Below are 14,987 nucleotides of genomic sequence, written 5' to 3'. Positions count from 1 at the left end.
ACAACATCATGACTTAATTATAATTAACCATAATTTAAAGTAAAAGATAGGGATCATAAGAATTACCAAGTCTCATTCATAATTTATCATCAAAGTCTTACCATAACCATCAATTCAACCCAATTTAGGTATACACCATCTTAAGTCAATAAACAACATAATAAAAAGGCTAGAATAATCACTACATCACTATTCAATAGTAGATGAAAGCTTAAGACAAGACACTTAGGTCAATTAGCAACATACTTCACAACCTAGATCATCATCTCAAGAACTAGCATAAAAGCCTAAAAATCACCCTAATTCATCAATTATGAGACTAAAAAAATCATATAGTAGTAATTCAACCAATAACCAAGTCAATTGAACCAATACAACCTAATTCATATCAAGATCAAAAACCTAGGGTTAAGGGTTCAGGGTCATCTTCTACAAACTATACCAAACCATCAATATGTATCATAATTAGGTTAGAATAAATCTTAATATTTTCACATTACCCAAAACAAAAAATAAAACAATCCACTACTAAAATTTAATTCGAGATCGGGAAAGACCCACATGAATGGTCAACTTTTGAAAATACTTTGAAGGAACCCTTTGAGGAAAGAGGTCTCAAAGGTGAACTAGATACCCTACCTTAATTTTTGATGAAGAATTGATGGTTTAAATATCCCTTTACATCCCCCATAAACCTCTCCTATCTTGTTCTTCAATGGTGTCTTCCTATAGAGCGAGAAAGAAGAGAGAAGTAAAAGAATTTGTTTTGTAAGTTATGAGAGTTTTGTGTTAGTCTTAATTAGGTTAGGGCTTTATATAGGGTGTTAACACACATAATTAAACTTCTCTAACCCCTAATTAAACTACTAACCAGTCCAACTAATTAAATAACCTACGTGAAAATGTGCAACAATTTACAGTGTCATAGACGACACTACGATCGATAGATCGTGGGTCAATCGATGGACCTGCCCCCCTTCCGTGTTGTACATACTTATTCTTGGTCAGAGACTGTGCACATAAGGACCCACAACTACTTGGCTAAGTGTTGGTCGACGGATGGCATCGACGCCCCATCGATCCACACATGCGTAGTTATACCCTCTCGTGGGTGCACACTGCTCAGGTAGTGTTTGGCTCCACATGTAAAGATCCTCTTAAAGGTCCCTTGGTCGGTGCTGGGCAGTCGCACCCCATACTTTTAAACCATGAATCAACTTAAAAATATGTTATACACCCTTCCAACAATTTTCATCTATTTCTGACTCCTAAAATCTAGTCAAATAAGCTAAGGCACACTAGTACCTCCTTGAACTAGTTTCCGGATGTCATAAACGTTCTTGGATGTTTTGTTTTCTAGATTTCCTAAATTACTTATATTCATAAAAATACACCTTAAAATAGTGTCTATATCTTATGAAAATTATGTTAGGCTCTAGAGCACGTCTTGGATTTTTGATTTTTTACAGTTCCCTTGTCCTCAAGGAATATCACTATATTGCAATGCATGCCACAAGTGGAGAGAAGACCACAACGATTAAATTTTGGACAACAAAGTTTTATATTATGTTGGTCGAATTCAACTGATGAAAAGTTTGATATTTGAGATGTAGACGTATTAGGCTAAAGTGTTCCTCCTACCGAAGAAAATGGTTTAATTTGTCACAAGTATTTGTCATACTTTCTTATGGACAGGGATTACGAAAAGAGCTTTGATGGATTAGTAAACCATATGTAGGCCAAAATCTTTTGGAGTCTTGGGTTTGTTAAACTACAACCTATGAAACAAGGAAGCTATATGTAAACTCTTGTGGGTCGTGGATGTAAAGAAAGAAAACTTATTGGTTCATCGGATTAACAACTTCTACATCAAGGAAAGATCTGTGGATAAGGCACAAATTTCTAAACAAGAATGTTGGCTTCTTAGAAATATCCTTGAGGCTTAAAAATGGTTAACGAATATGAATATCATTAATGATCTACAAAAGTATTCACAGCAAGGGGCTCTACGTATCAAGTAAATGTACAAGTTGTTTCAACCATGATTCCCAAGAGTTCCATAGAAGTTCCTCACACTTTCAAAAGGTATATTGCCAAGACATCAACTTATATTATGGATCAACGTCTATCAAAGAAGTTCAACAGTTCAAATATTAAGAAAATGGAGTAGAATAGTTTCACTAGTTATGTTAGTGTAACACATTCTCAACAAAATTACGCAGTCATTTTCTTTTCGAGTGTGGATGTTCTACAAGGGTATGGGTTTCACTCTTGACATGGATAAAAGTTCATAGAGAAATAGGAAGCAGGGAAGATGAACTACTATGAATATGTAATAGAGCGCATAGAAGTGGACAAGTCGCAAAATTGTTGTGTTTGGTTATATTCAACAAGTGTCTATGACATTTGCAGTTAAAGGTATTTAAGGCGATTCTCACAACAATGAACCTTCTGCAAAGAGACTGAATGAAATTTTCCTCCAATTCCATATTAAAGGACATTTCCTACATAAGTGGCAACCAATTCTTGATCAATTAAAGGCTTATTTGTGTCTAGACTAATTTATAATTATTTAGCATAGGTATATAGGTAATCTCTTAAGTAATAGTTCTAGAGTCCCAAACAAACTACTGGTGTACATTTGCTATTTGGTTGAATAAAAGTTTCTACAGTTTGGCATAAAAAATGAAACACTTTCAAAATAACAGATTCATCATATCTAGTCTTTTCCCTATCTTCCATAATCCTTTCATGTTTAGTAAATATTATTCCCATAAAATATGTATCGACTACCTTCAGTTGAACAACGTCACAATTAAGAATAAGTATATCATTCCATAATTGACAACATGTTGAACTAGCTTCAAGGTGCCACTACCTTCTTTATAATTGATCTTAAATATAAGTATCATCAGCTGAAGATTAAAAAGTGTGTCATTTCAAAGCCAGCTTTTAAAAATCCGTATGGTCTAATGTGACTTGATTGTGACACAAGACATTGTACATTGGGTCAACTTTTGGGAATTGTACTTATTGTTAAAAATCATTGTACTGGTGACTTCTAGGTCTGGGATATTAAATTTCTATAATATCCCTTATATAGATTATGACTTTTTCAATAAGTTGTCACTCTTTCCAAAGGGTTTTGATATTTCGATGAGTTATGACTTTTTCAAGGAGTTGTGACTTCTTCGACGAGCTACGACTTTCCCAATAAGTTGCAACTTTTTGAAAAGGTCGTGAATTTTTAGATAAAACACAAAAAAAAGATTGTTCATACCCTTTGATTACTAAATATAGAGGGGTTTCCTCTCATTTTTCAACCACAATTTTTTTAATCTTCTACTCTTCTTTTTGTTGCATTATAATATTTTTGTGTGACTTATTATCTTTGAGTGAGTCCGAAATTTTGCGGAATATTGGATACCACTATTGTGATGAAGTAAGTCGTTTTATCCAAAAGAGTCTATATTCCAAAACCTCGAGTACTTGAGAAAAATAATTTTAATGATATAATAACAATTTTTTTGCTTAATATATACAATTGTGTGTAATGTTTTAATATCTGAAGTTAACATGATGTAGCCTAAATTCATTTTTTTGTTACAAATTTCTCTTGTGATGTAGATATACGTTTCTAAATATCTTTTCTAAAATTTAAAGAAGTGTCACGTTTTTTGTTGCTCGAGACAAAAGAATGACTTTACTTATCACTTCTACTTATGTGATCTAGACTCTTATTATGTTTTGTTGAATATAGTTATTAATAGATAAACATTGCCCTTTTAGTTTACTTATTTACGATTTCTTATATTTCATTTTTAGACTAAGAAAGGTTCATATGACTACTTATAACGCCAATTAAATTTTCTATTAGTTTAATTTTTATTATTTATTTCATAGTTAATTTTACAACATAGAAATTTTCATTGATGAATTTATATTTGGGTAGATATTTGTATTTAAATAAAATATGTCAAAAATGTATTATCATGTTAGAAAGATCATCTAACTTCAAAATATATTTACTTCAAAATTTTCAGAGTTTTTTTTTCAAAACATCTTGTTAAATGACAAGAAAAATACATAATAAATATTGTGTGTACAGTAATATAAGTGAAATACGACTTATTACTTTATTGAACTTCATCAAATTGAAATAAATTTATACATTATTGCATCATCAAATTGAAATAAAATTATACATTATTGCATTTAACTGATAAAATTTTGCATTGACCATCCTCATAAGTGCTGCACCTACTTTTCCATTCAAATTATTTCTTCGGGGCTTTAAAAGGTTGGGCCTTGGATGTTCATTTTTCCCTTAGTTTTTATTCAAATTAGGCCAGATATAGGTGGTGTACTTTACCCAATAACATTGTCAAATGAGTCTTAGTAGGGGACGCACCTACTTGTTCCTTTAGGGGGTTGATCAATAAGGCAAAGTAGGTGATGCACCTACTTTTCACATACTAGCTTAGTGAAGTCAAAGCAAGCACCTCAATATTTTGTCGCATTTATAGACCATAATAAATTTAACTTAACTCAAACTTATAGACACTATGTCAATTTCAAATCTAGATTAGAATACCACCTTATGATTTCAAGATTAAATACTTCAATCGACATCAACTTAATCATCTCACATCAAAATCTATGGGCAGTTCACTTTAAACATATTATATTGTCATTAGTCGCATTGGAAATCGAGTTCATAACCATACCACAAGGAAATATATAACCGTCGTATAAATAAAATAGGTACACGTCGAATACACCCTGTTAAATCCTCCCCCTTATGATCATTCTTCCTCGACTGATGGTTGAAGCAGATAGTTTGGTTCACCTTGAAATTTTGATTCGAGATTTGTGAGAGTTCCTATTATAAATAGGACTTTCAAAAATCCATCGACTAACCTAAAACACGTATAGACGAGTCTAGCATGAAGTCTCAATAGATATGGTTCATAAAATAATAATATGATAAATTAAACCCCTTTCTTGATAGTGTAATTCACGAAATATACACAATTATAACTCATATAAATAAAGACTATAATATACCTAAACACAAGACATGAATATGACATATCAAATGAAAAAATTATAGTAGGATATACGATCATATAAGGGGACCACATTATCTCAGATCCTTATGTTGATGTTTAGGATGACGAGGCATATTTAGGATCTCTACCATCTTCTATTCCAAATATCTTATGTTAAATTATAAGCGGAACCAATCCCTGGCCCCTGTAAGTAGATACCAATTTTTATTAACACTTCAACTAAGCTTTATTCATTTCAGACACCTCATGTCATATCCCGCTATGTCATTTTGACAATTTTTGCTGACATGTCATAGAGAGTGTAATACACTCATTCTTAACGCATGAAAAGACTTGTTAAATCATTTTTATTTTATTTTTCTCATCTTCTTCCTCATTTTTCAGCGATCATCTCCTAAAACATAAACTCCTTATGTAGAGAAATAAATTTGATAATGCTTCAAAAAAATGAATTTGAACACTTTGGACTCATAAATAATGATAAAATAAAAATTAAAAGAAGAAATGTGAAAACGCCTGCTACATAGAAGAATAAGAAAAATGGAAAGTCATATATTCATGAATAATCTCAAATTAGATTTGAGTAGGGATACGTGCTGGATTGTTATTCTAATTGAGAAGATGATATAGGGATTAGGGTGTGTAAGGGCGGAGAAGATATTAGGTGAGTGGGCGGACAGTGGAGAAAACACAAGTGTTGGGGTTGGTGGGGTGGAGAAGATAATTTGAGTGGGGTTGGGTTATTTCATTTTTAAATTTATGTTGGCGAAAATTCGATATTTTATTCACTCATTTGTAACTTCTTTTTTGTATTAAAAAATTATTATTTGATAATTATTTTCTTACATACATTCTACGTGTCTTCATTTAATTCGTCATTGACATGTCATCAACGAGTGTATTACAAACACTGTATATATCATATCATATAAAAATTTAAAATAAAATATTAAGCCCGCCTAGGTGGCACCATCACAAACTAGAATTCCCTTTTGAATTTATTTATTTCCAAAACTAGCCTTCCCCTTTAAAGAAAAATTGTGGCTTTTATGAAGAGTTGCAATTTTAATGAAGATATGTGACTTTTATGAAATGTTGTGACATTTATGAAAAGTTATGAATTTTATGAATAGTTACGGCTGCTATGAAGAGTTGTGATTTTTATGAAAAGTTGCAACTATTATGAAGAGTTGCAAGTTTTATGAAGAGTTGCAACTTTTATATCAAAAGTTGTAACTTTTCTGAAAAGTTGTGACTTTTATGAAGAGTTGCGACTTTTATGAAAATTGTGACTTTTATGATAGGTTGTGACCTTTTCAAATGGTTGCAACTTTTCCAAAAAGTGGTGACCTTTCCGAAAAGGCACAATAAATATTTATTGACACTACCCTCTCTTATCTATAAATAGAGGGATTTGATGCCACTTTAATATGAAGATTTTTTCCATTGGAAAGTTGAATTCAATTACATTGATTAAGCTTCTTATGAAGTTTGTTTCAGTCCTAGAAGTTTTCATCCTCCTATTTCATGGAGCTTAATCTTTACTATCAGTCGTAGTGATTCATGTAAGTTTTACAACTCTTTTTGCTATTGTGGTGACATTTTTCTTTTAACTTTGTTAAAAGTTACATAGAAGATGATTGAAAATTGATCTTCTCTTTTGTCCCTTTCTACAGGTTTCTTCATATAAAAAAAGAAAATTGATTACGATTGCAATGTAATGTTACTTCTCTAGCACCTTTAATTCCGCAACTCATAACGTTGTTGAAATGGTTGAATTTATTACATTTGGTTTTTTAGTAAACAAAACTTTTATTTTTGCCACTATTGTAGTTTTTATTTTTTGCTATACAGGAATCAAATTGAAATACATTAATTAAACTTGTAATGAACCTTTTTCATTCCTCATTTTCCATGAAACTTAATCAATTACTGTAGGTCATATTACCGAATAATCATATGTAAGTTTAATAAAATGTTCAATCCCGTGCGAAGCATGGGTGATTTACCTAGTATAAATATAAAAGAAAGAAAATATTAAGCCTGCCTAGGTGGCACCATCACAAACCAGAATTCACTTTTGAATTTATTTATTTCCAAAACTAAAGAAAAATTGTGACTTTTATGAAGAGTTGCGATTTTAATGAAGATATGTGACTTTTATGAAATGTTGTGACTTTTATGAATAGTTACGGCTTCTATGAAGAGTTGTAATTTTTATGAAAAGAATAAACTTTTATGAAGAGTTGCAAGTTTTATGAAGAGTTGCAACTTTTATATCAAAAGTTGTAACTTTTCTGAAAAGTTGTGACTTTTATGAAGAGCTGCGACTTTTATGAAAATTGTGACTTTTATGAGAGGTTGTGACCTTTCCAAATGGTTGCAACTTTTCCAAAAAGTGGTGACCTTTCCGAAAAGGCACAATAAATATTTATTGACACTACCCTCTCTTATCTATAAATAGAGGGATTTGATGCCACTTTAATATGAAGATTTTTTCCATTGGAAAGTTGAATTCAATTACATTGATTAAGCTTCTTATGAAGTTTGTTTCAGTCCTAGAAGTTTTCATCCTCCTATTTCATGGAGCTTAATCTTTACTATCAGTCGTAGTGATTCATGTAAGTTTTACAACTCTTTTTGCTATTGTGGTGACAATTTTCTTTTAACTTTGTTAAAAGTTACATAGAAGATGATTGAAAATTGATCTTCTCTTTTGTCCCTTTCTACAGGTTTCTTCATATAAAAAAAGAAAATTGATTACGATTGCAATGTAATGTTACTTCTCTAGCACCTTTAATTCCGCAACTCATAACGTTGTTGAAATGGTTGAATTTATTACATTTGGTTTTTTAGTAAACAAAACTTTTATTTCTGCCACTATTGTAGTTTTTATTTTTTGCTATACAGGAATCAAATTGAAATACATTAATTAAACTTGTAATCAACCTTTTTCATTCCTCATTTTCCATGAAACTTAATCAATTACTGTAGGTCATATTACCGAATAATCATATGTAAGTTTAATAAAATGTTCAATCCCGTGCGAAGCATGGGTGATTTACCTAGTATAAATATAAAAGAAAGAAAATATTAAGCCCGCCTAGGTGGCACCATCACAAACCAGAATTCACTTTTGAATTTATTTATTTCCAAAACTAAAGAAAAATTGTGACTTTTATGAAGAGTTGCGATTTTAATGAAGATATGTGACTTTTATGAAATGTTGTGACTTTTATGAATAGTTACGGCTTCTATGAAGAGTTGTAATTTTTATGAAAAGAATAAACTTTTATGAAGAGTTGCAAGTTTTATGAAGAGTTGCAACTTTTATATCAAAAGTTGTAACTTTTCTGAAAAGTTGTGACTTTTATGAAGAGTTGCGACTTTTATGAAAATTATGACTTTTATGAGAGGTTGTGACCTTTCCAAATGGTTGCAACTTTTCCAAAAAGTTGTGATCTTTCCGATAAAACACAATAAATATTTATTGACACTACCCTCTCATATCTATAAATAGAGGGATTTGATGCCACTATACTTTGAATATTTTTTCCATTGGATAGTTGAATTCAATTACAATGATTAAGCTTCTTATGAAGTTTGTTTCAGTCCTAAAAGTTTTCTTCCTCCTATTTCATGGAGCTTAATATTTACTATAAGTCGTAGTGATTCATGTAAGTCTGACAACTCTTTTTGCTATTGTGGTGACATTTTTCTTTTAACTTTGTTAAAAGTTACATATAAGATGATTGAATATTGATCTTCTCATTTGTCCCTTTCTACAGGTTTCTTCGTATAAAAAAAGAAAATTGATTTCGATTGCAATGTCATGTTACTTCTCTTGCACCTTTAATTCCACAACTCATAACGTTGTTGAAATGGTTGAATTTATTACACTTGGTTTTTTAGTAAACAAAACTTTTATTTCTGCCACTATTGTAGTTTTTATTTTTTGCTATAGAGGAATAAAATTGAAATACATTTATTAAACTTGTAATGAACCTTTTTCATTCCTCATTTTCCATGAAACTTAATCAATTACTGTTGGTCATATTATCGAATAATCATATGTTAGTTTAATAAAATGTTCAATCCCGTGCGAAGCATGGGTAATTTACCTAGTATAAATATAAAAGAAAAAACTAAGCTCGCCTAAGTGGAACCATCACAAACCAGAATTCCCTTTTGAATTTATTTATTTTCAAAACTAGACTTCCCCTTTAAAGAAAAATTGTGACTTTTATGAAGAGTTGCGATTTTATGAAGATATGTGACTTTTATGAAATGTTTTGACTTTTATGAATAGTTACGGCTTCTATGAAGAGTTGTGATTTTTATAAAAAGTTGCAACTTTTATGAAGAGTTGCAAGTTTTATGAAGATTTGCAACTTTTATATCAAAAGTTGTAACTTTTCTGAAAAGTTGTGACTTTTATGAAGTGTTGCGACTTTTATGAAAATTATTACTTTTATGAGAGGTTGTGACCTTTCCAAATGGTTGCAACTTTTCCAAAAAGTTGTGACCTTCCGATAAGGCACAATAAATATTTATTGACACTGCCCTCTCTTATCTATAAATAGAAGGATCTGATGCCACTATAATTTGAAGATTTTTCCATTGGATAGTTGAATTCAATTACATTGATTAAGCTTCTTATGAAGTTTGTTTCAGTCCTAGAAGTTTTCATCTTCCTATTTCATGGAGCTTAATCTTTACTATTAGTCATAGTGATTCATGTAAGTCTGACAACTCTTTTTGCTATTGTGGTGACATTTTTCTTTTAACTTTGTTAAAAGTTACATAGAAGATGATTGAAAATTGATCTTCTCTTTTGTCCCTTATTTCTACCACTATTGTAGTTTTTATTTTTTGCTATAGAGGAATCAAATTGAAATACATTAATTAAACTTGTAATGAACCTTTTTCATTCCTCATTTTCCATGAAACTTAATCAATTACTGTAGGTCATATTATCGAATAATCATATGTAAGTTTAATAAAATGTTCAATCTGTTAGGTAGTGGAGCCTGATTAATTTTAGGTTTTCCTATTTACTCTCTATTTTAGTCTTTCCTATTTATTCTCTATTTTAGGTTTTCCTATTTATTCTCTGTAACCAAAAATACTCTGATTTATTAATAAAATATACCTCACCTCCGTGGAAGTTTACTCACGGGGTTTTACCATGAAATATTGGGTTTTCTCTCTCCCTCTCTCTAGATTTCTCTCTCTCTCTCTAGATTTCTCATCTCTTTCTCTTGAAAGTTCTTGTGTTCTTCATTCATCTAGTTTGTGTGCGTGAATTCAATCCTAACAACTGGTATCAGAGCTAAGGAGATTCAACACGATCACAGAAGATGGATAGTTTGAAGCTTGGAATCGAGAAGTTTGATGGATCTGATTTCAGTTTCTGGAAGATGCAGATCGAAGATTATCTATACCAGAAAGATCTTCATGAACCGTTGACCGGGGTGAAGCCGGAATCCATGACGGAAGAGAAGTGGAAACTCAAGGATCGCCAGGGTCTAAGGTTGATCCGGTTGACTTTGTCAAGAAACGTGGCGTTCAACATCGTGAAGGAGAAGACTACGTCCGGTCTGTTGAAGGCACTGTCAAACATGTATGAAAAACCATTGGCTATGAACAAGGTATATTTGATGCGTAGATTGTTCAATTTACAGATGTCTGAGACTGGATCCGTTTCTGATCATATAAACGAGTTCAATATGATTGTGAGTCAACTCAATTCTGTGGATATTAATTTCGAAGATGAAATTAAGGTGTTGATTTTGATGTCATCTCTGCCCGAGTCTTGGGATACTCCTGTTGCTGCGATTACCAGTTCCCGTGGATATGATAAACTGAAGTTTGATGAAATCCGTGATGTTGTTCTTAGCGAAAGTATTCGCAAACGAGAAGTGGGAGATTCATTGGGCAGTGCTCTCAGCGTTGGAACTGTGGAGAAAAAGGGCACTTTCGGACGAACTGTACAAAGCCAAAGAAGAAACAGAATCAGAAATTTGGAGATGACAATGATTCTGTAAATTCAGCAGAGGACATTGGGGATGCTCTAATCCTTAGTGTGAATCGCCCGGTTGAATCATGGATTTTGGATTCTGGTGCATCTTTCCATTCGTCTCCAAGCAAGGAGTTGTTTCAAAATTTCAAATCTGGAAATTTTGGAAAAGTATATCTTCCTGACAATAAAGCCTTAGAGATTGAAGGAATGGGGGATGTTTGCATAAAGACCACCTCGGGAAACCAGTGGACATTGGAGGATGTCAGATATATTCCTGGGATCAAGAAAAATCTGATCTGTGTTGGTCAGTTGGATAGCACGGGATATGCAGCAGACTTTGGGAAAGGTTCGTGGAAGATCGTGAAAGGTGATATGGTAGTAGCTCGTGGCACCAAATCTGGAACCTTGTACACCACTGCAGGGTGTATAAACAAAGCCACTGTTGCTGAAGGTGCTTCCGGTTCATGTCTGTGGCACAACAGACTTGGACACATGAGTACTAAAGGAATGAAGATGCTGGTTGCAAGAGGAGCATTAGAGGGTCTGAAGTCTGTTGATATGGGTCTTTGCGAGAGCTGTGTTATGGGCAAACATAAAAGAGTAAGCTTCACAGAGACTCCTAGAGAGCCAAAGAAAAAGCTGTTGGAAATGGTCCATAGAGATGTTTGGGGACCATCTCCAGTATCATCACTTGGAGGATCCAGATTCTATGTTAACTTCATTGATGATTTCAGAGGGAAGGTATGGGTTTACTTCTTGAAGCATAAGTCAGATGTGTTTGAAACTTTCAAGAAGTGGAAAGCTGAAGTTGAGAATCAGACCGGTTTGAAAGTCAAATGCCTAAGATCTGACAATGGAGGAGAGTATGACAAATCAGAGTTCAAGGCATTCTGTGCAGCTGAGGGAATCAGATTGATGAGAACAGTTCCTAGTAAGGCAAGGCAGAATGGGATTGCTGAGAGGATGAACAGAACTTTGAATGAGCGTGCAAGGAGTATGAGGATACATTGTAGGCTGCCCAAAACACTTTGGGTGGATGTTGTAAGCACAGCTGCATACTTGATCAACAGGGGACCATCAGTTCCTTTAGGTTTCAAGATTCCAGAGGAGGTGTGGACAGGAAAAGAACTCAAGTACTCACACTTGAGGACTTTTGCTTGCACTGCTTGTGTTCATGTTGATCCAGAAAAGAGAGACAAGCTTGATGCCAAGGCTGTGAAGTATTACTTCATCAGGGGGAACCAGAGTCTTTTGATGAGGCCCTACAGGTGGAGGATTCGATCAAGTGGGAGTAAGCCATGGATGATGAGATGAGGTCACTTGAGAAGAATGACACATGGGTGTTGACTGAGTTAACTGCGGGGAAGAGAGCTTTGCTGAACAAGTGGGTGTTCAAAATCAAGACTGAACCAGATGGCAAAAGAAGGTTCAAGGCTAATTTAGTGGTTAGAGGATATTCACAAAGGAAAGGTATCGATTATGCTGAAATATTCTCTCCTTTTGTGAAGTTAACCTCTATTCGAATTCTGTTGAGTATTGTTGCATCGGAAAATTTGCATCTAGAGCAAATGGATGTAAAAACAGCGTTTTTACATGGAGATCTAGACAAAGAGATCTATATGCAGCAACCGGAAGGATTTGTGGTTCCAGGCAAGGAACACATGGTGTGCAAGTTCACCAGGAGCTTGTATGGACTAAAGCAAGCACCAAGGCAGTGATACAAGAAGTTTGACTCCTTCATGACCAAGAGTGGATTCTGCAAAGCTGAAAAGGATCCTTGTTGTTACTTCAAGAAATACACTGATTCATATGTCTTTCTACTCTTGTATGTGGATGATATGTTGATTGCAGGATCTAGTATGAGAGAGATTAACAATCTGAAGACAAGGTTGTCTGCACGTTTGAGATGAAAGATTTGGGTCCAGCAAAGCAGATTTTGGGGATGAAGATTCTCGGGATAGATCTGCTGGCACTTTAAATCTATCTCAGGAGTTGTACATTGAGAAGGTGCTGAGCAGATTCAGGGTTGATGATGTTAAACCCAGGACTACTCCATTGGCAAATCACTTTAAATTGTCAAAGGAGTAGTCACCCAAGACTCCCGAGGAGCGTGATCACATGGCACTTTTTCCATATGCTTCAGCAGTTGGTAGTTTGATGTATGCTATGGTCTGCACTAGACCTGATATAGCACATGCAGTGGGAGTAGTTAGCAGGTACTTTGCGAACCCTGGGAAAGAGCATTGGAAGCTGTGAAGTGGCTTCTGAGATATCTGAGAGGTACATCCAGTACTTCACTTTGTTTTGGCAAAGGCAAGGTGACTCTACAAGGTTTTATGGATACCTATCTTGGTGGGGATGTTGACTCGAGCAAGAGTACATCCGGGTACATTTACACCATAGGTGGAACAGCAGTGAGTTGGATGTCCAGGCTTCAAAAGTATGTTTCTCTTTCATCTACTAAAGCTGAGTATATGGCAATAGCTGAAGCTGGGAAAGAGATTATCTTGAGGAATTGGGCAAGAAGCAGAGCGAGAAGATTCTTTACTCAGATAGCCAGAGTGCCATACAGTTGGTGAAAAATACATTCTTTCATTCGAAGACAAAGCACATAAGAAGGCGATACCATTTCACTCGCAGGGTAGTGGAGAATGGTGATATGTGCTTGGAGAAGATAGAGGGTGCAAAGAACCCGGCAGACATGTTGACGAAATGTGTTGATGTTGGGAAACTGAGGATATGTAAAACCTCGGTTGGTCTTCTATAGTTGTTGCTACAGATGTTGCGGTGTGGTACAAATGTTAATGATGAAGAGATTTTTTTTGAGAATGTATTTTTTGGATGACTGAGTCAGTCTCCAAGTGGGAGAATTGTTAGGTAGTGGAGCCTAATTAATTTTAGGTTTTCCTATTTATTCTCTATTTAAGGCTTTCCTATTTATTCTCTATTTTAGGTTTTCCTATTTATTCTCTGTAACCAAAAATACTCTGATTTATTAATAAAAATATACCTCACCACCGTGGAAGTTTACTCACGGGGTTTTACCATGAAATATTGGGTTTTCTCTCTCTCTCTAGATTTCCCATCTCTTTCTCTTGAAAGTTCTTGTGTTCTTCATTCATCTAGTGTGTGTGTGTGTGAATTCGATCCTAACACAATCCTGTGCGAAGCATGGGTAATTTACCTAGTATAGATATAAAAGAAAATATTAAGCCCGCCTAGGTGGCACCATCACAAACCAGAATTCCCTTTTGAATTTATTTATTTCCAAAACTAGCCTTCCCCTTTAAAGAAAAATGGTGACTTTTATGAAGAGTTGCGATTTTAATGAATATATGTGACTTTTATGAAATGTTGTGACTTTTATGAAAAGTTGTAACTTCTATGAATAGTTACGGCTTCTATGAAGAGTTGTGATTTTTATGAAAAGTTGCAACTTTTATGAAGAGTTGCAAGTTTTATGAAGAGTTGTAACTTTTATATCAAAAGTTGTAACTTTCTGAAAAGTTGTGACTTTTATGAAGAGTTGCGACTTTTATGAAAATTATGACTTTTATGAGAGGTTGTGACCTTTCCAAATGGTTGCAACTTTTCCAAAAAGTTGTGACCTTTCCGATAAGGTATAATAAATATTTATTGACACTACCCTCTCTTATCTATAAATAGAGGGATTTGATGCCACTATAATTTGAAGATTTTTTCCATTGGATAGTGGAATTCAATTACATTTATTAAGCTTCTTATGAAGTTTGTTTCAGTCCTATATGTTTTCATCCTCCTATTTCATGGAGCTTAATCTTTACTATAAGTCGTAGTGATTCATGTAAGTCTGACAACTCTTTTTGCTATTGTGGTGACATTTTTCTTTTAACTTTGTTAAAAGTTACATAGAA

At 33.7% G+C, this 14,987-nt stretch overlaps 1 protein-coding gene across 1 annotated transcript; it reads left to right on the top strand.

The window, feature by feature from the left end:
• Positions 1–13,212: 13,212 nt before the first annotated feature.
• Positions 13,213–13,673, top strand: LOC138338696 (secreted RxLR effector protein 161-like). Its single transcript, XM_069289776.1, has 2 exons — positions 13,213–13,310; positions 13,385–13,673. Exons 1-2 carry the CDS (start codon positions 13,213–13,215, stop codon positions 13,671–13,673), a joined length of 387 nt encoding a protein of 128 aa, XP_069145877.1.
• Positions 13,674–14,987: the final 1,314 nt, after the last annotated feature.

Source organism: Solanum lycopersicum, chromosome 10 (genome assembly GCF_036512215.1).
Source record: "Solanum lycopersicum chromosome 10, SLM_r2.1".
Classification (NCBI taxonomy): Eukaryota; Viridiplantae; Streptophyta; class Magnoliopsida; order Solanales; family Solanaceae; genus Solanum; species Solanum lycopersicum.
The sequence above is the reverse complement of the archived record's forward strand: the minus strand, read 5'-3'. Positions and strand labels throughout refer to the sequence as shown.